At 34.3% G+C, this 25,596-nt stretch overlaps 2 protein-coding genes across 2 annotated transcripts; one reads left to right on the forward strand and one right to left on the reverse strand.

Moving 5' to 3' along the window:
• Positions 1–287: 287 nt before the first annotated feature.
• Positions 288–13,330, reverse strand: LOC146139055 (kelch-like protein 28). Its single transcript, XM_083392108.1, has 14 exons — positions 13,219–13,330; positions 12,817–12,937; positions 11,397–11,550; positions 9,429–9,646; positions 8,606–8,755; positions 8,250–8,361; positions 8,014–8,093; positions 5,467–5,665; positions 4,101–4,241; positions 3,971–4,021; positions 3,778–3,903; positions 3,371–3,527; positions 1,259–1,329; positions 288–771 (listed from the first exon to the last, which is right to left on the reverse strand). The coding sequence occupies exons 1-14, from the start codon at positions 13,314–13,316 to the stop codon at positions 680–682; spliced, it is 1,770 nt and encodes a 589-aa protein (XP_083248234.1). The 5' UTR covers positions 13,317–13,330; the 3' UTR covers positions 288–679.
• A 2,501-nt stretch (positions 13,331–15,831) lies between these two features.
• LOC146139056 (uncharacterized) lies at positions 15,832–17,384 on the forward strand. The gene is made up of 4 exons (XM_083391598.1): positions 15,832–15,931; positions 16,117–16,256; positions 16,392–16,522; positions 16,727–17,384. Exons 1-4 carry the CDS (start codon positions 15,832–15,834, stop codon positions 17,382–17,384), a joined length of 1,029 nt encoding a protein of 342 aa, XP_083247724.1.
• The last annotated feature ends 8,212 nt before the right edge of the window (positions 17,385–25,596 follow it).

Below are 25,596 nucleotides of genomic sequence, written 5' to 3' on the forward strand. Positions count from 1 at the left end.
TTCAGGTTAAAAATAAAACCGTTAATTACTTTCAGTTAAGTGTAAAGAAAACTGGGCAAACAGAATTAGAAAAAGCAAGCTGGGCTCCCTAAACTCAATCTTGTTGTAGGCCTACTGGATTCAAGTCTGCTTTGTAAAACTGCAATTTTGGCCTCAAGCTGTAAATTTCCGTTTTATGATGATGACTCTCTGTTAAGTGTATCGGCGCCGATTCGATGCCAAATTGATTTAGGAATTTCAGCTATCGTTTGAAATGCAACACAGCGTTTGAATTTTATTACAAAAAATACCGCATTGCTTTGTATTTGAAAAACGATTGGAACAAACAATAATTATTTACAATATTGTTTTTCGCATAATAATAAAAATTAAAGCATAAAATAGAAAAACGAAAAAAAGGATTTAAAAAATATCCAAACAACACTTGTTTAACAAGAAGTGCATCTTTCTCAATATTTACAATGCTGTATTTTTGACACTGTAAAAAAATAAAGCATAACAGAAATGCGCTCAAAGGCTTAAAAAATCACACATATCCCGAAAAAAAAAAACTTACTTGATCTGCATCTTTATCAATTGCATGTTATGCACCAATTTATAATAGAAATTACCGAAAAAAACAAAATGGGTATAAACAAGATCTCACATTTTCAGAAAAATTTCCCAAAATTTCCCCTGTTTACACAATTTGTTGGAGTCGAAATAATTTTCCACTTGCAACAGTAGCAATGCTCAAAGAACACAAACGAACATCATCGCTTTGCTGAGCAGCTGGAAACATAAAAATACTTGGAATTTACATTTTACTAACTCTCCTTAAAAAAAAGTGATTCATTAAAAGCAAGTAAAAGCAAACTATAATTCAACCTATTGGAAATTATAGAGTCATACAACTTGATTATAACTAATTTTTTTATAATATTCTTCAATGTTTATTTTTTTCTACTCACAAAATATTAGATGTATTTTGAAAATACCAGATGTAGATTTAATCCGACTGGTGGCTTGTTTTTTAAAACTTTTTCAAACAAAAATAAGTCTATTTCCATCTTTTAGGATATGTTGGTAAATAAATTACACTTGTAATGTATCCTCACCTATTCCTACTATTATCAGCTTGTCAAGGAAATTGATAGATTTTAAAGAAAATCGCACTTAATATTAGGTCCAAGACGTTTTAAGTTTCTAGAGCGGCACTTTGTCTAAAATAATTGCGCATTTGTTTTAAAACACCATAGATTCAGTAGATGCTGGTTACCTGTTGAACTTCTGGTAAGATTATTTGTCCAACGTTGGCTCGAAACATCAAAGCATAGAGCTGTACCAGATCTACACAAACGCATAACACGTAGTACTAAATATATACAATTGTTAAATATAACAAAATTGCCTAAAAAACTATGAAGTCTAAAATACGTTACATAAAAAATATCCTAATCATAACACAATATTAGGTATTTCTTTAAGGTTATAAGAAAACACTGGTTTATATTGTAAATATATGGGCCAAAAATTTATTTTCGGGACATATCTTGTTTTTGCCGCTATTCTTTTTTGGTTTGCTATGGTTTCCTATGGTTTCCTAGGTTTGCTATGGTTTGCTTTCAGACCGATTTTTGTCCGAAGTTTTATAGAAAACGTATACATCGTAGAACCTTCAAATTTTCAGACATGACGTAGAGTGGCTTTGTAGAAGTTTATGAGGCTGCACCCCCAGGGGCCTTTGCTTGGGGGGCAAAAACCTGAAATATTGCGTTTTAGCTCTCTGTAGCTAACGTCTGCCATCTAGCAGCAGAAAAACTTCCATACAGAATTCGTTCATATTCGTTTGCTTTGTCCAGCTTGTGAAGTGAAATGCGCTACTGTCCCGCGCGTGAGACTTTCATTGTGACTTGTCCAAAACTGGGCGCGTGCGACTTGCATTTTAAAAAGAGGATTCTCTTTAGTAAAATTACTTAATGCTGTTAAGAAACAACATATTTTACCGCCGCAAATTTAAATGCGAAATCTGGTAGCAACTCCAATCCAACATATCAACACCAGGCCTACACAACTTAAAATTGTGTGTTGATATGTTGGATTGGAGTAACATACTATACAGGTGCAAATAGCAAATATTCTTTAAATACGATTTTTTCAAATATTCTTTAAATCGTATTTCATCGTATTGTCGCGGTAATACACAAAGAGGTAAGGCCGTGAATAAAGTTTCACCCACCGTACAATTAACGCAGGGAAGCATTTCGAGTAGAGATGTTCAAGGCAGAATATCGGCGACTCATTTATAATGCTTGCTTTCAATGCGGGGTGAGCGTTTTTTCGGGTGACCAATTATTTCGCGATAAGCTTCGCCTAATAATCAAGTGTTAATAGGGCGTCCCCCAAAGCGACGGCGGCTGGCATTCTGCTGCGCTTTATTATCCCACACGTGCAACGTTCATTGTGCGAAGGAGCTGTCTTAGTAACAGTGGGCTCGTGCGAGTTGCATTTTAGAAAAAGGCTTCTCTTAGTAAAATAACTTATTGCTCTTACTGAACAGCATATTTTACTGTCTCAAATTTAAATGCGAAACCTTAGGGCAGTGTACACCTCTCCGTTTACACCTGTTTCGTATCTTACTACAATCAAACATATCAACACCAGGCCTGCACGGCTTAAATTGTACAAGGGCGCAGCGAGCAAAACACTCAAGTTAATTGCATTTTTAGCGACGACGTTACACAGTCACGTCATAACATGGTGCCTTACAAAAATAAGTCCTAAAAACACTGCGTTTATTTTGTCTAAATTTTCTTTAAAAGGTGGCGTATTGGGCACATAAAGAGTTTTTCGTATTGCTCGAAACAACGGATTTAAAGTCTGTTTAAACGGTGATTGCTCGGACAAAGACATGGTAGAAATTTCCCGAGTAAAAGTTGGCAAAAGTGTAGGAAACCATAGGCGTTAAACCATTTTAAGAGAATGATAATGTTTTCTTTTTGAACTATTAGCTGGTCAAAATGGCCGTACGCATTATCTAGGTAAATTCTATTTATCTAATATATGTTTCGATCATTCCCCAAATATTACGCAATATATGAACCCCTTTCGCACCAAAGCTATATGTTAAGTGGGGAAATTTTCGGCCCATATCTGTTTTGCCTGCAGAAACAAGTTAAGAAAAAAAATAAAATATCAAATATATAATATAAAATATAACATAGTAAAAATTAAAAATATTAAAAAAAAAAAATAAAAAAAAAAAATAAAAAAATAAACACCAATCCCTGAAAATAGACCCCCTGACAAAATATACAACAACCGCACCCCCGTCTAGTTATACATTTATCTTTATCAAGTTTTTGAAGTATTCACAAATATTACAACTCACCGTCCAAGAACCAACACTTGGTTGTCTGAGTAAAACTCTGCAGAAGTAATTCCAAGTGGAACATTTGGTGGGGTTAACTTTGTGTAGCGGCTGTTTTTACCAGGATTATTACAGAACTCAGCTGTATTCAATTGCTGGTTGTAGTTTCCAACACCACCTGAAGGAATATAGGTTTCAAATGATGGAGACATCCTCATAGAAGTATTGCTACTAGTCCGATATAAGGGAGGTTTTAGTGCCGACTTTTTCTTTCTTGTTTTGTTTGTCCAGAAGGAAGAAAAGATTTATCTTCAGCAAATAACAAGAAGATAAAGGAATTACAGACGTCAAAAAGCAGAAGAAAATAGCTATCGATGACCTAGTTAAGCTTTTTATTAACTCTTTCAAATGTTAAACTTCATACTTACCGAATAGAAATATTGTTGTGCCATTTACAGCACATCCAAAGTTAGCCCTCCCTTCATTAAAATTGGAAAAATAACCAGTACGATCGCCAGTTGGTTGTAGAAGTTCGACGTTACTATATGCACTGACTAAAAATAAAATGCACGATTACTTGGTTGTGTAAAAAATTAAGATGAACAAAAAAATGCTTCAAACCTTGTCCTTGATTTGGAGCATTAGCAAACCCTCCAATAATATGAATCAAACCTGAAGTAAAGCACATGATATATTTTTCATATATTTTCATTTGCTTTGGATAAATTATTATATAAACTATAATTACAACCGTTTAAATATACAGCTGATCCACATCTTCTGTAATTCTGCGAATTTTTATTTGTGTGAGTTTTACAAGTTCCATTTTTAAATTCTTCAGTGACATTCAGAAACTGTCCATTGTTTTCACCACTGAATATAAAAAGGCTCTCTGCAAATTATGCAAGCAATTATTTAAAACAAAACTTACAGAGAGTATTGTCGGATTAAAATGGCTACATGTGTTACTGGCAAAAAATAATTTTCAAAAAGTAGCTTGTAAATAAACACATTTTGCAATTTCAACAAAACATTAACTAAAGGTACCTGGTCATAAGTCATAATTATTGAAACTAATTATCGCTTTGTTAACTTCAAGAAAACATAGAGTTCTAAGCAATCGATAATATATAATTTAAAAGAATATCTACTAATTAAATAACGTAATTAGATTTCCGGGTTTTAAATAACTGCATATGTTTAAAGATTACGTACAACTTTATGTGGCAGCAAAATACTGCAGTTACGACATAAAGGTATGAGTTCTATTTAGCAAAAATCAGCAACTTATATTATGTCTGTAACCTAAGTCAGATGTACACCGAAAAGCCATCGCAGACTCGCCGAATCTGTCGATCTATGATGCAAGCAGAGCAAGCCAAAAAAACAACTGGCCTGCAGTGAGGTCAATTGATACGGAAGCCGTAATCGTTGGTCATAAAGCAACTTCCGAGGGGCTAGATCACAGATGTTATTAAACACATATGTTTGTGTGTGTCTTTCATTGATTGATACGGACTGATGATCCCCCAGTGTGAAGTTGCTTGTACTAACAAAATGTGCAAGTATTGGCGCATGGTTGTTTCTCGACTCGCTCCTCTCTGAGCCTGCATATCTCAGTTGGTAGAGCGACGGTCCCGGCTTGACCGGAGGTCGTGAGTTCGGACCTCACTGCAGGCTAGTTGTTTTTCTGGCTTGCTCTGCTTGCATCATAGATCGACAGATTCGGCGAGTCTGCGATGGCTTTTCGGTGTACTATTGATACGGAAGCCGTAATCGTTGGTCATAAAGCAACTTCCGAGGGGTTAGATCACAGATGTTATTAAACACATATGTTTGTGTGTGTCTTTCGTTTCACTAACTCAGATGTGTTACATTTTGTGAATTTTAGACAACAAATTGAGAAAAGGTAAACCATTGGCATTATTTCAATCTTGGTTATTTTTCAATGAGAAAAAACATGACAAGCTAAATTAAATTAAAAAACAAAATTAGTGTTTCCCATTGATATTTTATTCTTGTCTTTTGTTAGTAAGAGATCAAAACAAAACAAAAAAGGCCTGTTTAAAAAATAGATTAACAACAAAACAATAAACAAGAATATGTTTTGTAGATACCTCCAACAAACACAACCATTGCATTAGCTCTTGCATACGTCATAGTACCAACTACTTTCCATGTTTGACCATCAAATGAAATGATGGTGTTTGAAGCTTGTGTGTTGCTGTCTTTCACAAAACCACCACAAAAGTAAACAACATTTCCTCGAACAGCAACCGCACTTGAGTAACTTATGTGCATTTCGGGAACGATTTCCTGTGAAACACTCATTTAAAATACTAAAAGGTAAATTTATAGTTATTAAAAAATCAGGCTTTCTTATTGCAGATATCTGCTTACACACCCAGACCAATTAGTAGCATTTAGGCTTGATGTAAACAGACAAAAAATAAAAAAGTATTCCCTTGATTGTGTCTAGATCAGTGGTTTTCAACCTGGGGGTCGCAACCCCCAGGTGGGTCGTTTGCCTTTTCTCTGGGGGTCGCGGAGACGACAATAAATTACCAATCAATCACTATTACAAAAATGCCAATTATTTGCCATAAAAAAATATCTGTAAAGATATTAGTGAGTTTTAAGAACTTGAATAAAAGTTAAATGTTCAAACACGGAGCAGCCAGAAGTTCCGAGATGGACCTTTTTCGGAACATTACACACTTTTGCGTTTACTGAAGAACTTATACACACCAGCCCTCGCAATTTGTCCAATAACTAAGTGAAAACTCTAACCTGTAATTCAAGTTGCGATTATTTATATTGCACTATGTTTATCCTCAGATTTAATAAAGACAGAAATTACAAGCTAAAGTGTTTACTGTACTGCAAAAAAACTATTAACGTTGTGCCGAGACAGTTATCACAAATAACGATTATTATTACATCACAGTATGACAGGGGTCGGCAACCTTTCGTACTCACTGTGCCAGATAATGAATAATGTCAAAATATTAACAACTCGCGTGCCAAACAATTTTCTATGTTTAGCTTTGCACTGGCAACCAGGGCTGCGGAGTCGGTTAAAAACAACCCGAGTCCGACTCCAGCCGAATATGCGATTTCATCGAGTCCCTCTGTACAACCTGTATTTCACCAATTTACGTAACTTAAACAAGATGGTTATTCCGCAATATATTTATACGGCTTATGGAAAATATGCCACCAGCATATGCTATTGCACCTTAGAAATTTACAGTTTGCTGCCTAATCAGTTTCGAAATTTAGTACTGCGCATGCCGCACACGTCCGCCCCGAGTCTGACTCCGCAGCCCTACTGTGATCTGACATCTAATTACCTATCTTTTTGAAACATACTTCGATGCTTTTAAGCTGATACCTAGAAGTGTTAACTATCAGTTTCGTTTTTGTTGGTTTCTCAGTCGCACAAAAACACACGTGCTTACTTTTAATGTAGAACAGTAGTTCTCAACCTTTTTAGCTTACAGACCGGTCAAACTTTAAATCAAGTTTTGCGGACCGTTTGACCTTCAAAAATTAAAAAAAAAAATAAGCCAAAATGTAATTACCATAAAAGTATTCAACTTAAAAGCAAATACCGGAAACTTCAATGTAATGAGCAATTTGCTGCTGTCTTTTTGATATCATACGTGTTATACGTGGTTCTATTGAAGTTTTTTAGGTACAACTGGTCCTAAAGTTTAAGACTTAAACGAGTTTAGCCTAATTTTAAACAGTTGGGCACTACACTTACAGCATTGTGACGTAAGATAAAGTCCAAAGTAGTCCTTTAACTCTATGTTACGTCACAATGCTGCCAATTACGGAACAGGCGAATTACGGAACTGATGTTTTAAATTTGATGTACAAGCAGCCTTCAGCATCTTGCATTTCGCAATTGAGATATAAGATTGAAATATATATTGCGGACCGGCAGGAAATTGACGCGAACCTGCGGTTGAGAACCACTGATGTAGAATGTCCTGCTTTGTCACGCCACTTATGGGGCATTGTGACGTAATACGAACGGTTAGTCGTAAACATCAAGTTTAACGCGCACAAAAAAGTTAAATACAACAGTTAAGACACTTATTCGTGACATAAACTGAAATTATGTGCAACCATTTAGTTCATTTTAGTTTGGCACGCGTGCCAGGGGTTGCTGACCCCTGCAGTATAACGATTATCACCAGAAATATTTAGTTATGATGTCACAAGTAAAACGTAGTATCTTACTACTATATCACTTAAATAAATGTTTGTGCATTTTTGTGCCTTTGGGCACAAACGTATTATGCCTGAAAGGGGTCGTTAGATAGATTGGGTTGTTAAAATGGGTCGCGTCATAAAAAAGGTTGAAAACCACTGGCCTAGATGATTTAAATGATATGCCAACAATAAAGTTTAAAGGGAGCTAACTGAAAACTTATTAAAGCATTTGTTTTGATAAAAAATACTTCCATTTCCTCAAATTTATTTAGACCTTATTTCAGTTTCACATTTGTTGGCTCGTTCTAAACAAGAATCATGTAAGGAAAAACTTTTTAGTGGTCTGTTGTTAAAAAAAAGTAACAAATTTAGGATGATCAAAGGGTTATGAGGGTATTTTTGTGTATTTTTAACAGAACTTATATATTCTAGTTCTTTACCTCCCCAGTTTGCAAAGTATCTCTGAAGTGCAAACGATGTATTGCTGATTGTTCGGTCAGTGAATACATACAATTGGGATCTAAAAATGGTAAAAAAGTTCTTTTAAACAAAAAAAAAGTTTGCAAAAATAAATATTACATGAAATAGAAGTTGTGCTTGAAACCCATTTTTTAAATAAACCAATCCTCCAATAAACACAATATATTAACAGGAATATAATATGAAAGTAGCACACCATTGTCAGGAAAACATCTTCTTTTCTGCTTTGCAAATTTATCAGGTTGAAATTGAAAGTGCAAAGCATCGTCAACCAAATCTCTACAGCCATGGTCACCCTTAACAAGTTTCTACAAAGCGGTTACAAAAGATTATGTTAGAGTAAAGATGTCAATTGGTATGGCTTTCACATAAAGCTTTTTAATTCATAGTTAATTATTAACAAGTTTGACAACGTTCACAACTTAAAGAGTGAAATGTTTAATGGTATCCATAATTACCAACAACGTAATTGATATTCAACACTAAACAAACTATGCTTTTAATATTTATGTATTTGAAAAATGACCACAAACTTCTAACTCTGATAAATACCTCATTCCTGATGGTGTTGAGCAGAAAATCTTTGGTGACATGTTGCAGACGAATAAAGCGAAAAAGCTCGCGGAAATGTTCTTGTCTTTTCTTCAAATCACTTGAAATCCAACTCATGAGTGCTTTGTACATGACATCTTCAGTTTCAACCTAAAAAACACAAATACAATAGGATACAGAAAAAAGAAATATATTTCTGTTGGTCGAAACTTTATTTTCTAAATGCAATTAAAAAAAATGCAGTTAGGTTTTAATTTTTATTCATTTTCAAACAAACTAAATAAAGATTTATTTGAAATGTTTATAATCCTACCTACTTCTGTATGGGTTTTGATATTCATTTAAATCTTACTACAAACTCCAGCCATCATGATACAAATATGACTCCCATTATGTATAGCACAAGCTTTTGCATGAAGTGTATGACTTCGATATACCGCATTTTTTCAGCTAAGTTTTTTTTTTTGAGCTAACGTTTTTTTTTTATGTAATAATGTTTTTCTATTGATGAATTTTAATCTAAATGCGGACTTTTTGTGTATTTGCAACTTAACAACAAAATAGGAGTTTCCATAAATATGATTTTTTAGGCAGTTGTTTTTTATGTTTAACTTTTTGAGCTGTACATCTCTTATATCGCATATGGCGGCCCACGAAAACAAATTTTGTTGCAGCCCTCATACAACTTTAACCAGGCCAGCTTAAAATAGACTTATTAAACTTTTAATGTGAAATTTAAGTTTAGAATATTTATCAATTAACACTGTGGACAAAAAATTCAAGTTGTTATTATTAAAACGAAATAAAAATAAAATTACTTAACCTGTATTTCATTGGAGGCAAAATAAACTTTCACATCGTGAAGTGACAATTGTTTGAATTCTTCCTGGTCACTAACAACAGCAAAGTTTTCCAGAATGCAATCTTCAACTTTCTTCTGAAGTGAATCCAATGAAAACAAAATCCCTATTTTTCTAAATTTCAGGCAATTTTCAGGACAAACAGATTTGAGCAAAAAGTTGTCGATTTCTTTCAATAAATCTAAAACAATATAAAAGTTATTACTATCAATAGTTGTTATAAAATACAAATACTATAAACATTTAATAACCAAATGCAATGTCATGTTGCTTCAAAACATGTGCACATATTCCTGGATTAATCATTATACAATGCAAAGACATTTAATCTTTTTAATAATATAATTGTGAATTGGTAAAACAATTTTATTTATTGCCACTAGAACATTATATTCTCATAATCTATGACAGGGTTATAACAGTTACTTAAAAAATTAATGAAAATACAATGTATATCAAAACATGTGCACATATTTCTGATTAGTTTGAAACAATGTAAAATAATTAATTTTTTAGCAATACAGTGTGTGGGTTGAAAGGAATATTGCCACTACAACATCCGAGTTTAGAATATAATCTCATTCTCTAGGACAGGTTTATACAATGTTACCAGCATATAGGGCCACCATAGTGTTTACCAATTGTTTGCGGGTAACACACAGCATGCTTTATGAGTGCTAAGCAAACATAAACAGCTTATTTCACACTCAGTTTCTATTCAACAGTTAAAGACAAGGGACAAATTGAACTATTTTACAAATTTAAACACCAAAAACAACTCAGTTGAATGATAAATTTTAACAGTTACTTTTACCCGATATAAATGGAAGATTTGGCATCTAATGCCTCAGGGAACAAATCCAAAAGATACTATATTAATTTTAACATCCCAACATTTTAACTTAAATACACAGTGTTATCGGCACTTGTCAGGTAAATTGTGATGCTTTGGCAAATACTTCTTATCTGTAGTGAGTTTTTTGTGCAAGACTTTGTTTCAGCAGAGTTACAAAACACCAACATAAGCTGGTTTGCATTGTTTGCATCACTAGCAATATTGGGAGTTTAGAAAAACTTGTTACAGCTACAGTCATATTCTCGATCGGTTGCATGAAATCCAAAACTAAAAAGGGCCAGTAAAGTTAATGCAAATAAAATATAATAGCGGCTGTCAGAAGATAAATTCTTATTTTGTCACAATAAATTGACACATAACTTAAATTTGAGACGGGTGCTGAAAGTAATTTCATTTTAATAATTTACACAGAGACAAAAGGTCAAGAACCGCTACTCTAAACTTGTAGTCAAACTAAAAGTATATTGTTAACCAACAATGAAACATTTTTTACGTCATTCAACAGAACCAAGCAATTTGAAGTAGTTTCAAAAATGTTGGCAAACAATTAGCATTACCATTGGAGCTGTTTTAGAGTATTATATAACTGCATATTCAACAGCTGGTAATTACACAATCAACAACAACTTACAAATTTAAACATTTTTACTGAACAATAATGCATACTTTAGTCTGTAACAATAATTTTAATGTAGTGGTTCTCAACCTGTGGTACGAGAATAATTTTTAGGTCTTACGCTAAAAATTAAAGTGTAATGTTATTAACTTAAGAAGCACATCGCTTCAAACAACCGTCATTCAGAAAGATCAAAACTTTTAATATAGATATGCATTCTGTCAGATAAATATCAGTTTATCTATACAAATAAATAGTACAAAAATATTAAAAACACCAACCATTAAAATAAAAAAGAATAAGAAATAAGTGTAATGTTATTGTTAAAAGAGGTTTAGAACTACTGCTCTAAATGGTAAGTGGACTAAAAGTAAACTTGAAATCCGAACTAAATAATGTTTCGCGGGCAACAGATATGATGTGCTTAGACCACCCTGGTGTAATTCATCACAAACTCACTTTTGAGTAGCATTACAGATGCAGCTTGAAGTAAGTCAGAAGCATTGCTCTCACTAATTGTGGTTGTTCCAGTGTAAACGTAATCAAGAACCTCTTTCACAGCATTTTCATTCAATTGCTTCAGCTCAACTTTGCCCGAATACTTTTCTTTCATCTGAATTGTGATGATATAAGTAAAACACGAGTTTTTGTGACATTAGCTGAACACGAGTACTACCAAGTAGTTAGCCAAGATTCAACATTTACTCTTAACAGCTCAAACAATTTTGTCTTTAATGAATCTTCTAGAGACGATAAACAAAAGATTCTTGTTTTAAATAAATTGAACATTTAGACCGCCAGTGCTTAATGCCATGATGAGCGAACTTAGTTTATTACAAACTAGACGAAATACCCGGCGTTGCCCAGGTGAAATAGAATATTTACCGGTTATTCGTAAGATCTTAGTAAAAGACATAAATAATGCAAACATATTTTTCTAAATGTCATAACCAATTTGCTTATGCCTAAATGTTTGAACTGAGTGTCACTAAATAGAAATTTCAAATCATGTGATGTGTTTCAAACCATGGCATATAGCGTGTCTAAAGTCGGTTAACCTAATGCTCCCCCACAATCAGAGTATCACCCCACTGCCTGTGTGGAAGCGACATTAATGTAAAAGCGGAATCGCGTATGTAATATGGGACTTATTTGCGTGGCTCTAAAGATCGAATTCTTTGTCTCTGTCGAACGCACTGTGACCATATTTAATCACTAATTCACATGTTACCAGCATTGTATAAGCTTGCTGAAGCCGCATGTTATAGCCGATGATTTTAAAAAACATAAAACGTTTTCAGGGGGTCCACAAAAACTTCTCAATATACCTATATTAAATCAACTAATGCTGGGGCCTGGGATACATGCTTAAACACAATCTTGGTAAATGATAAAATCACATTGTAACATGTTGTAAATGGTAACATTGTACCATGTTGTAAATCGCATTGAGTGTGACATAACATTTCCAGTGTGACGTAACATTGGGCGAACATGTTGCCACACACACACACACACATCTCTAGACAAAATACCCGGCGTTGCCCAGGTTACAAAGAATAGGGTAACACTAATTTACGGAATGATGAATGGTCGGAACGCTCACAGTATTATTATTAAATATAATAACACTTGACCCACCTTCACCCAAACGCTAACCCCCACCCTAACCCAAATATTGTGCGAATAGTTTTAGTTTTGCAAATAAATAGAGTTTTGAGAACACCTGTTTTCATTTGAGGAACTATATTTATGTACATTCTTAAAAAATCCTATTCATTACATATTTTTATTAAACATTCAAAATATATTAAATTCCAATAATCAAATATTTAATGTTATAATAAAATACTTGAATATAAAAAATAGGTAAACCTACATTTGTGCTAAACATGGTCCTGAAGTATTCACTGCTGGCCGATAAGACAATTTTGTGAGCTGGAAAACTTTTGCCATTTACAACAATTTCCGCATCGCACAAAAAGCCGGAAGACCTTTTTCTGAAAACACTAAGTGTCAAATTCTATTCAAAGTAAATCAACTATAAAATTGCTATGTTACATAACGCATTGGCATCTTCATTCTGGTTTTTATTGCTTTTTATTGGAAAACACAACTGAGGTGCATTATGTTTAAAAAAAACAAAAAAAACATAATGCACCTCCGTTATGTTTCCCAAATGCCTTATCATATGGGAAATGAACAATTAAAATTTGAAATGATGCTTCATAACCAAAATCTAAATAACATTATTTATAATTGAATGCGGTCATTAACTTACTCATTCAGTTCTTGCAAAAAATTTATTGCGTAACCATCCACTTTTAAATCTTCTTTTCTTTCATCTTTGTCAGCTGTTTTTTCAGGAAAAGTCTCCATTATTTAAAGTTTTTACCAAGGTTTAGAAATACTAGAGTGTAAAAGAACAATAAAATAACAAAAATAGCCTTTAGGAATTACTAGCACAACTTTATAGATGTGCAATTGCAAGTGTTTTATCTTTTTACATGTGTGTTTAAAAGTGTTATATAGTTGGCATACCATAAGCACACTTTTTGGCTCTGGTCTGGAATCCTACCACATTTTCGTGTTGTGATTAAGTATTATTGTTATTCTTATTCTCATATATTATTTCGGCGCTCTTTCACTATTGTACGTGAAAAAAAAAATTCTTCAAATGCCGCATACTTCAACACAAATTGTTTGGGTTAGGGTGCGGGTTAGCGTTTGGGTGAGGGTGGGTCAAGTAATATGGTGAGGGTGGGTCAAGTAATATTATGTTTATTATTAATAATACTTGACCCACCCTCAACCAAACTCTAACCCGCACCCTAACCCAAACAATTTGTGTTGTGGTATGCGGCATTTAAAGAAAAAAAAATTTTTATTAATTTTTACGTACAATAGTGAAAGAGCGCGGCGCTGGTCTAGAATCCTACCACAACGAAACACCATTTGGGTTAGGGTGCGGGTTAGCGTTTGGGTTAAGGTGGGTCAAGTAACATTATGTTTATTATTAATAATACTTGACCCACCCTCAACCAAACGCTAACCGCACCCTAACCCAAACAATTTGTGTTGAAGTATGCGGCATTTGAAGAATTTTTTTTTTTATTAATTTTTACGTACAATAGTGAAAGAGCGCCATTATTTCTTCCTTGCAATTTCAATTTTGACAACTCGTTTCGTTACTGTAAAAAAGTGGTTGGATTCTAAACAAACCTCAAAAAGTGTTGCATCTTTTCTTTAATACCAAGTTCTGAGATAAAAAGCAGTTTTAAGCTTCAGATAAAACTCCTAACATCACCAACTGGAAACAACTCAACTTTTATTTGAGTCAACAGGAAGTTCTGAATTAGCTGCTCGAAGTGCAAATAATAAAACGCCTTTTACAAAATTAAAGCAACTACAAAAGATATAATAACATTGTTTCCAAAATGGTAAAATGGTGTGGTTCAGTTTTTTTAGTATATTGGCAATCTACAAAGGCGTTGTTTTTCTTAATTTTTCATTGTAACGTAATGGGGGAATTCCCTAGTAGCTTCAGTTAGATTTCCTTTAAGGAATTCCCGGGTAATTAGGCAGAGAAGTGATTTTTAAAGTAATTATAAAAAAATAGCAAAAGTTTACGAAAGATATATTTTAATTAACAGAAAGCCATATTAGGCTAATTGCATATAAACATTTTATTTATAAAAGTATAGCGTCCAAACTGGTTTATCTTGTATTAGTTTGGAGCCAAAACGTGTTCAATAAGGTGAATAGCCTTGAAATCCAAGCAAGCATCCAACAAGCTCGACTGTTAGAGTCAGAAAATAAGCAACTCTACATCATTATTATTCAAAACCAGCAAATTCCATAATTAAAAACTAAAGGGCCACATGTTATCTTTGCTCTACGGTTGGTCTGTAAGTAAGCAAAATCTCACCAAAATTGTTAGATTTTTTATAAAGCTTATTAAGGAAATACAATGATTGGTTTTACCTCAATATAGGACACTTGCTGATAACTTGGACGTCATTTTCTGGTTGCTATGGCAGCGGTGACATCACCTGTTTTATAGCGCGTCATAATGACGTAACTAGACCAGCTCTGTTGTCTAAAAGAATTCCTAGTTATTACAAACAATATTAAGCTTTTATAAACACCATTGGTGATTTGCATCATCAAGAGACTAAATACAGTTGTCAATGTAGAGAGGCAAGCTGTAAATAAAAATAACAATATTACACTGACAACAATGCTTATAAACATCGGCCAACATGCCACTAGCCACCTGCCACCTGCCAACATAACACAGACAACATAACACTGCCAACATGGCACTGGCCACCTGGTAATGACAGCGACCACCTGCCAACATAACACAGGCAACATAACACTGCCAACATGGCACTGACCATCTGGTAATGACAGCGACCACCAGCCACCTGCCAACATAACACTGCCAACATGGCACTGGCCACCTGGTAATGACAGCGACCACCAGCCAACATAACAGACAACATAACACTGCCAACATGGCACTGGCCACCTGGTAATGACAGCGACCACCTGCAAACATAACACTGACAACATAACACTGCCAACATGGCTCTGGCCATCTGGTAATGACAGCGACCACCTGCCAACATAACACAGACAACATAACACTGCCAACATGGCACTGGCCACCTGGTAATGACAGCGACCACCAGCCAAAAAACACTGCCAACCGGCAAACGATGCCCAACATTTCTCAAAACATGAAACCTGCAAACTGCTAACATGACACTGGACACCTGCCAACTAAAAAAATGACACCACAACCCGCACACGAACACCTTCCATCTACGACCACCTGCCAACTACCACCTGACACCTGCCAACTTGACTTCGGACATAAAAATAAAACATGACACCACAACCTGCCCACGACCACCTGCCACCTGCCAACAAGACACCACTAAAAGCCAACAAGACACCACTAAAAGCCAACATAACACTTGCCATCTGCCAACTTGACTATGAACATAAAACATGACATCGGCAACCTGCCATTGACACCGCTAACATGACATATAACAAAATGCCAACATACTGGCACATGACAATGATCACAAGCTGCTAACTGACCAAATGGGGTCCCCCACGTATAACTTAGCTAAACGTATTTCTTTAATTTTATCCCCTCTTTTAGGTCAAACAGAATATCATGTTAAAAACTCGATTGGTTTCGTTGAAGAAATTACAAATTTTCAAATAAAAGAAGATGAAAGCATGGTCTCGTTCGACGTTACCTCCCTGTTCACCAATGTCCCCGCTAACCTGGCTATACAAGTAGCTAAAGAACGTCTTAACCAAGACAACACACTGGAAAACAGGACTAAGTTTAATATTAATGACATACTAGAAGGGTTAACTATATGCCTAGAATCTACATACCTTAAATTCAAAGGAAAACATTACAAACAGATATTTGGAACAGCTATGGGATCACCGGTTTCAGTAACTGTGGCAAACTTGGTTATGGAGGACATCGAACAACGGGCCATGAATTCATTCCATACCCCCCCGCGAATGTGGCGAAGATACGTAGATGATACGTTTGTCATAATAAAAACAAACTTGATACAGCAGTTCCTGGACCACTTGAACAGCTTGGAACCTACCATTAAATTCACTATGGAAACAGAGAACAAATGCTCAATTTCATTCTTGGATTCATTAATCACTCGTAACCGGTCAGGTAAATTATCTTCCAAGGTATTTAGAAAATTAACACATTCAGATCGCTACTTGAATTTCAGATCAGACCACCCTTTACAACACAAACGCTCGGTTGTGAGTTCCCTGCTACACCGAGCTTCAAAACTTTGCAGTAACTATCAGGACGAAGGCAACGAAATTAAACATGTTAAGAAGGCCATGAGATTAAACGGATACCCCGACTGGTTGTTCAAACCTCGTAACACAACCAACCATTTAACATCTAAACCAGAATCTAAAGGTCTGGCCATTATTCCCTACATTCCAGGTCTGGGAGAAAAATTAAAACGCATTTTGAAGGGCCACCACATCTCTACAGCTTTTAAACCAGCCAGAAAAATTGGAAATATTTTACCTTCAACTAAAGATCCAGTCAAACCAGAAAAACGTCAAGGGGCAGTTTATGAGATTCCCTGTGGAGGTTGTTCAGCAACATACATAGGGGAAACTAAACGTTCCTTTCATACCAGGAAACTCGAACACATGCGTGATGTCCGCCACGAAAAGGCATCCCGGTCAGCTCTGGCAGAGCATGCGGTTGAACTCCGACACGGAATTGATTGGGATAACTGTAAAATTCTAGACTGGGAACCGCACTATTACAAAAGACGGTTCATTGAATCATTCCGGATTGACAAATCTCCTAACACCATGAATAAAATGGATTCATGGTATCCGGCAATCTACTCGTCGTTGTAGCTATACGCAATAGCTGATAAACGCCCGTTGTACGACGGCGCAGTTCTGCACCGGATGACTCCGGCGCGTCACAGCTTATCGCATACTTCATCGACGTCTAGAATTATTAATTTTAATCTACGCTTTTACAATTTTTTACTTCTCAGTATATAATATGGCTAACGCATTCTCGTTTTAATTATTAACCCTGATGAGGTCAGCTGGTATCTGCTGCCGAAACGTCGGTTTATACTTCGTTTACACCAGAAGACCGATTTATATTTATTTATTATTAAAACTGACCGTCGTGAATTCGTTCAACAATAGCAACTGATCTTCTGTAAGCCACAGAAATCTGACAACAACTTCCACAAGTTTTGGTTATAATAATAAATGTATAAAAGTTGGTTGTATTCACCTTGTCTCCATCCATTGAATGAAACTTGTTGAGTTCACTTGGATTCCATCTTGTTCATGAAACGCCAGGAATCTTCAAACAAAAGTGGAAACATATAAAAAGGTTTAACCCGACAATAATTACCCGATGCTGAATCTTGGTCTTTGTTTACGATCTTGGTTGAAATCCTTCATGTTGGTGATCTGCAATTTTAATTTAATTTTAAAACAAAATGGTCGCACGATTAGCGGACTTGATTTCCTTATGCTATAAGGTTGTCATGATAGTAAATCATAGACTCTCATTCCACACTTTCCTATTGCTACAATCAGTTAGTCCACGTAAAAACTTCAGGATAAATTGAAAAAAAGTTTTCAAAATGTTGATAAGTTATTATATTGACCTTGTCTTCTTGCATGAAGAGAAGTTTAACTTCTTGAACTCGCGTTGATTCCAACTTTTCCAGGAAAAAATCTTAAAACAAAACTGAATAAATACTGGTTTTAAACCTGGCAATTATCACCTGATACTTAATCTTGGCCTTGTTTGGAATGTTGGCTGGATTCTAGTTGAAGAAGTCGAACTCTGAAATGAAATGAAAAAACATTATTGAGTAAATATTCCAGCTTTCTTTGTATGAAAAGAGCTTGGGTTTAGCAACACTTAAAAGGCAAAAAACATGATTTAAAATCCGTGGAAATTTTACTTAAAATACAATATAAGAATTTAAGTTTTCTAAATAGTATTCTAATGTGTGGACATTGATAACATGGTAAAATATTTTAGTAACATGTAGCATTTAACATGCAAAATTACTAGGTTTTGCCTAATTTGACGTCACTATGCACGTGACCGTTGTCCACTGATGCGTGACCTAGCGCCGAACTGTGTGCATTCGGCTGGAGATACGTATTAAATATTGGCGACCTGAATTGCCGCTTCGTTACATCGTTGTGTTTCTGAGATTTGTAAATATATACTCAACGGACAATATCTACCGAGTGAAGTGACTTTGTCTCAGTACAAGAAGTTAAGGGTTAAGAGGTAATTAGCGACCTGCTCCCCTGGAGTCAGAAAATGACGTGTAAGCTACTTAGGCAGCCGTCGGCTCTCGCATTAAGAGCCAGAGCCTACTTACCGTAACTACATCACCCACAATCGCTAAAAACAAAAAAAAAATATTTTAATGAAATCCAACATTTGTCAGCAACCCAAGGTTAAATTGTGCGGGTTGGCGCTCAATACTTATTAGGGAATGAAAATCTAACGAACTTAAGAATAATCTACTTACGGACTGTGAAGGTCATTTGATGTCTTACATGTGCAAGCATAATAATGATGGAAAGTTATTCTTTAGAATTGTTTTTATTTAATCGCGATATGTTTGTGCTTAATTATTCAAGGGGTGCGTCATAAACATGGAATGTAGCTGAAAATAGCTTTGGTCTAGTATCTGGAGGTTTCTTCATGTACAGATTTATTTCATGAGAGGGAAGTTATTTATTTTTACCTTCTTGGGAATCAGGTGTGTCCGGTAGGTGGCAGCAGTGGGAACATGTCGAATCTGAAAAACAAAATAAAATACGCGAGAAATTTGATGCAGTTTGCAACTAAAGTTAAAACGAAACTTACCCGAGCTCATATGATGACTCAGCAACTTCGGTGGTAGTGCTTTCTTGCTGACTCAGCGGAATTTATCTGAAACTTACTTTTAGCAAAACATCACTTTTACTAAAAATCTTTTCTACAATAATCCTGAATCGACAGCAACGAAATAAACTGCCTGCAATTTTATGATTCTGTTTGCGCCTGTTCTTTCGTAATCTTTTAAAACCTTCATAACTTTGAATATTTCGGACATTGTCATTTCTAATCAAGCAACATCTTTTTAACCAATTGGTTCCTAAGTTGTCGCTATCCACCGCCATTATTGGTCCGCGATTATAATTTAAAAAAATAAAGACAATTTAATAAAGCTAATTCCCACAATTTGATAAGTTAAAAATTGTAAATGGAAATCTATCTTACTGGACGCGATTTACAATCTAAAATATAAAAAGTATGATAACCTGGTGATTTAAAAGCTTGACTATTCACAAAAAGTAAATAAAAGCTGTAACGCGCCCATGGTTGTACTTTACTCATTATCATTAACATCGAATTTGTGTGAAAAGTTTTTAAATTATTATCAATTACAACAAATGTCAACTTCACTTGTGGGACAAAAATATTGATAATGATATTTGTTTATAGGGTTTTAAGGGGTTTGCAAAATTTGTTGAAAAAACGAGTATGGTGCGAAATTTGTTACGCATAGTAAAGGTATTCCTTCTGAATAAATCTTTGTCTCAAGAATCTGAGTAAAACTACAACTGAATCTGAAATAACTGGGTTTAGGTGAGAAAATTACGCAATACGAAACCGGAATTACGCAACCTAGAACAGAGATTATGCAATGATGAACCGACTTTACGCAGTATGGAACTGAAATTGCGTAATATTATACCAAGATTACGCAATAAATGACCGATTTTACGCAGCGCAGATGCGACGAAATGTAGAACCGGTGTTGCGCAATGCTTAACCGATATTGCGCAACATACGAACGAGATTACGCGATGTTTGTGCTTTTAACACATAAATATAAAATCCCACAAGCGAGGTTGACGCGCGCTACAGCCAATTCACTATTGTTACGTCACTTGGTTAAAGACGATGCTTTATGACGTCATGAGAAGTTGTTGTTGAATTTGAAGGAGAGTCGTCTTGGTGAACAAACTACAAAAAGAACAAACACTGAATAATTTTAAATTTTGTTGTTGCAAATAACATTTAAAACTTAAAACTCGACACCGAATTATTTCTGTGTAAAACGAAGTTTGCGAATAATTAATCTTCCAACAAGCCCCACAATACAACAATAATTAATGCATGTGGTAGATGAAATGCGGGTCTGCTACATAAACGCCATTTAATTAAAGTTTGGCGTGTGACGTCAATGTTCAAAGTTAACTTGAGATTTCAGTCTTGTGGTTGTTACATTTTAAATTATTTGGGATGATAAAAATTCTTCATTTTCGGACTCACAAACATTGCTGTTGTATGGGCAGTCGAAAAAATATCAAATTTTACAATTGCTGCAAAATAAAAAAATTAAAAATTTGCAAATTTACACAAAAAACTTCACTAGGGATTAATGGATTTAGTTAAAGTAAACATGCTTTGTATAGAACTAACCCTGCTTGTCCTTTCATTACATACTGATGTCTTATCACTCTTCAGTGCCACCTTGTGGGATATATCCTGTAGTCAAGGATTGCCTTTTCTTGCTTGCATCTGCGATATTAATATAGTCATATTGGAATATGTTTAGGATTGTTGTTCTATCAGGGCTGGCATTTTCCTCGCTCGCAAATTTAAAGTGTCGCCAATAATAATCTTGTTCCATGGACAACCCGTAAGCTAACGCATGTTTATAAACAACAAGTAAACGTCCACGTTGGTCGAAAAAAGGCAACTTGAACTAGGACTTTGGTTCTTAGATGTTTAAAGACACGTTTGCTGTCAGTTGGTTGGTTTAGCAAAATCATAAGAATGGTTAAGTTTAATATGACTTGACGCTCAATCACCAGACTGGCGAGAGAGAAAACTTGGCAAATTATGTCAAACGCAAAATACCGATTATTGCGTAAATCGCTAACCATACACGTAACTCTTAAATTAAACAAGCACAATCCAACCTATCCACAAAATGGCGTTTTACAATACAGTTAAATGATTAAGTTTGACAAAGTAATGTTCCTTTACACACAAATATTAAACGTATGCGTTCCGATCTCATTCTAAAAGCATTTGTGTAAAAATGTAACTCCGTTGAAAAAGCAAATTTCAAACAAACAAAGGTGTAACAAAAAAACTTAAAGTAGAGGATGATGTTTCTAATACCAGAAACCTTTCTTCACTACATTTTGCACTACTTTATTACATTTTGCACTACTTATTTATGTATTAAGAGTATTGTACTACATTATTCAGTAAGTTATTTAAGTGAGCGATTGTCACAAATCCTTTGGCACTGGCATATTAGGCACAATGTTTGATTCGCTTCTTCACAGTTATTGCTTACTTGGGTAGGAAGTTTGTTCAGATATGTGACTTGAAATGAGACTTCCCTTATTATAGCCCGTGTTTATTCTGAGGTAATTACAGCACTTGAAATTCTAAAACCAAAGTTTTCATTTACCGTGATCGTAATACATTATGATTCCGTTGTAGAGTTGCTCCATCTTTATCAAAGCGCAGGCGCTTTAATCTGCGTATTTGAAAAGAATGTTACATGTAAAACAAAGTGTTGTGGTCCACGCAGGAAAACTTACCAGCTGCTGTGTGCTCCGCTAAACTTGCTGCTCTTTCCTTGTTGGCTGCAGTCTTCGGTAGGAAGTTGATGCTCTGCGCAGAAAAAAAGCTTGTTGAGCTTTCTGTGAGAATATATATTTGTGGTAGGTTACAAAAAACAATAAGGCTTAATATAAGCTAGGGTTAGATACATTTGACTGCACAATTTGAAATATTTTTTAAGCCTGGAGCACAACTTTTACGACCACAAAATAGTTTGCAGCGGAAACATACACAGGCCATACTTTGGGATTTTTTTTATAAATTTTGACAAATTACGCTAACAATAAAACTATTCCGTAAATGCCAAAAGCAATTTACATACAATAAAAAAACATTAAGCTAAAAATTATATCTAAACAAATGGCAAAATAAACAAAAACAAAAAGGTTAGAACAACAAAATCATTCATCATCCAAAAGTTCTAAACAAAATATTGCATACAAATAACCATAAAATGTAAAAGAACAAAATCCTTTAAAGAACCGAAAAAGACAAGAACAAAATCCTTCAACAAAATATTGCATAAAATAATTATAAAATCTGAAAACAAAACCCTTCAAACAACGATAAAAGACAAAAAACAGAATCCTTCAAACACCCAAAAAAGACATAAAAAATACGTTAAACAACCGAAAAAGACAAAATAAATATTTAAAAGAACCAAAAATCAGACAAAAAGAAAAATCTACAAACAACCAAAAAGACAACAAATTCTTTCAAAAAAACAAAATACAAAAACAATCTTGACAAGAACAAAATCCTTCAAATAACCAAAAAAGACAAAAACAAAATATTTGAAAGAACCAAAAAAACAGACAAGAACAAAATCTTTCACACAACAAAAATACAAAAAAAAATCATTCAAACAAAAGGAAAAACAGACAATAGCAAAATATTTCAAACAACCTAAAATACAAGAACAAAACATTAAAGCAACTAAAAACGACAAAAACAAAATCCTTTAAACAGCGAAATTACAAAAACAAAATCCTTCAAACAACCAAAAAAACAGACAAGAACAAGAAATTTTTTAAACACTTAAAAATACAAGAACAAATCCTTCAAACAAACAGAAAAACTGAGAAGAGCAAAATATTTTAAACAACCAAAAATGCCAGAACAAAATATTCAAGCAACTAAAGAGACATCAACAAAATCCTTTAAACAACCAAAAACACAAAAACAAAACTCTTCAAACAACCGAAAACAGACAAGAAAAACTCTTTCAAACCACTTAAAACGACAAGAACAAAATATTTCAAACAACCAAAAAGAAAAAGAAACAGCTTACAACCCAAAAGATGTCAATGAAGCCTTAATCTTACGACCCAGGTATAATGACAATCAACCACAAACATACATAATTTAATCCGTCTTTCATAAGCTTTTAACATTTTCTCCTACATAGTTTTAAATATCTTCAAATATGTATGTAACGTCTTTTTATATATTTTTTTATACAGTTCCTTATATTTCGACAGTGCAATTCTTTTAACATAAAATTATACATAACAGCAAAATCAACAGCAAAATTTTGGTAGATAAAAACATCAGGTGACAAAAAAGTGGCGATACATCTAGAGTTGTACAATCTTTGATACAATACGTCAGCTATGCAATGTATCAACAGAATATATTGATAACCAACAGGTCATCATAAATTTAGACTTTTCAGCACTTAAGTTACTGTTACAACTCTTTCTTTAACCAAGGCCCGCTGTAAAAACGCTCAAATGAACAAGGTTTGTAGGATTGTTGCAACAAACTGACTTCTTTGCAGCCCAAAGCATGCTGAAAGCCACAAGAGCGCAATGGTAGATTGGCAATTAATTGATTGCCTTGAGGTGAGTTTCGAGTGAATTTTGTGGAATTTAGTTTATTGCTGTTTATTTTAAAGTGCGTGTGTGAAGATCAATTAATGTGACTTACAGGAAACTGACATAATAATGTATAATATAACTCATATGATGTTTTCCATCTTTGAGTTTAAAATAACTTTAAGGTCGACATATGACACAACTTAACCCACACTAGTTAAACTGTGGAGCATTATGGTTGGAGGTTTTAGTTAGCATTTCTAAAATTAGTTAAACATTATACGAAGCTAAAGCGGCACTAGTTATTAAGCCAAGTATGTGCTTTTGTGCACAGCTGTTATGTTATTTGTAACCTTCGACATTAATTGTCAGTAAATGTTAATTTTACTCTAGTTGTCTGAGAGCTACGGCCCATACTAAAGTAACTGCAGCAGAGTATATCAGGCTATAGCTACAGTAAACGAGGTTTATAGGCGCTTTTAGAAGGTTATATTATTTAACTGCACAATATTTGAATTCCAAACCGCACATTGCACTACAATTAGGCACCTTTATATTGTTGAGTTATTTTAAGGTAAACATGTTAAATAATAATTGACAGCATAGTATTCGACAGTGCTTCCCAACCTTTTTCATTTCGCGACCCACTTTTAATGCAAGTTTTATTGTGCGCCCCACAATGAGATATGATTAAGCGAATAAAAAACAAACGTATGACAAAAGAAACAATACGTACACATGCAATTTACTATTAATACGAAAGTTGTGCTTGCATATCGGATATTATCGGATCAAGAACTTTAACGTTCAGAACTGTTTCGCGACCCACTGGTTGGGAAGCACTACAATACGGGACACATGCCAAATTTAAATATAATAAGAATATCAAAGCCAATAAGTAGGTATCATTTTACAACGTTTAAAACCTACCTACTTCTGTATGGGCTTTGATATTCTTATTACGTCTTACTACAACCTCCAACCATTATGCTCCAAAATTTTAATTTAATTATTGGATAATTTTAAAATAAGATGAATGAATGTTTGTCCGCTAGACGATGATCAAGATCCACAAGACACAAAAATTTTAGCAATTAAGTTTAAAACAAAAAGTTTGGTTTAACGAGAAAGAAACATCAAACATTAGTTCTAAACACCATCATGTTACAAACAGCATTGAATGTTAAATTTTATAATGTACAAACAGTTCAATATGCGCATATATATCTCTCTATATATAATAAAATATTTTATAAAGATAATAAAGCTTAAACAGTTTGATTTAAAAAGTGATTACCACCGCAAAAATATCCCTTAAGTACATGTGAATTAAATCAACTGTTTTAACCAAATTTGTGACAATTACAAAATGTCAATAACAAAAATGGGAAATTTAAGTTACGTTTATGTTTACCAAGTTGCCAGTGAGTCACAATTTACTTCCAAAATAACAAGAACTTACAGTTAACGCATTTAATTATATTTATTCCATTAACTTATAAATAGTTGTGAACTTTGCCTTATTTTTAATAGTCGAAAGGAACAATTGAAAACCGTTATCCCAAAATATATTTATCCAAACTACAAGTTGTTGCTTCGCCCAGAAACATTTTCGTTCCGG

Source organism: Ascidiella aspersa, chromosome 6, assembly GCF_963924565.1.
Source record: "Ascidiella aspersa chromosome 6, kaAscAspe10.2, whole genome shotgun sequence".
Lineage (NCBI taxonomy): Eukaryota > Metazoa > Chordata > Ascidiacea > Phlebobranchia > Ascidiidae > Ascidiella > Ascidiella aspersa.

Bases quoted from the DNA above. Each gene is read 5' to 3' on its own strand.
- LOC146139056 (XM_083391598.1), top strand. From the start codon at position 15,832: ATGACACCACAACCTGCCCACGACCACCTGCCACCTGCCAACAAGACA. The intron at 16,257-16,391 runs GTAGCTAAAGAA...CATTACAAACAG, and splicing joins CCGCTAACCTGGCTATACAA to ATATTTGGAACAGCTATGGG. The intron at 16,523-16,726 runs GTTTGTCATAAT...CTTGAATTTCAG, and splicing joins CGAAGATACGTAGATGATAC to ATCAGACCACCCTTTACAAC.
- LOC146139055 (XM_083392108.1), bottom strand. From the start codon at position 13,316: ATGGAGACTTTTCCTGAAAAAACAGCTGACAAAGATGAAAGAAAAGAA. The intron at 8,756-9,428 runs GTTAAGTAATTT...TGTGTTTTTTAG, and splicing joins TTGCCTCCAATGAAATACAG to GTTGAAACTGAAGATGTCAT. The intron at 3,904-3,970 runs GTTTGAAGCATT...TTTTATTTTTAG, and splicing joins TGCTCCAAATCAAGGACAAG to TCAGTGCATATAGTAACGTC.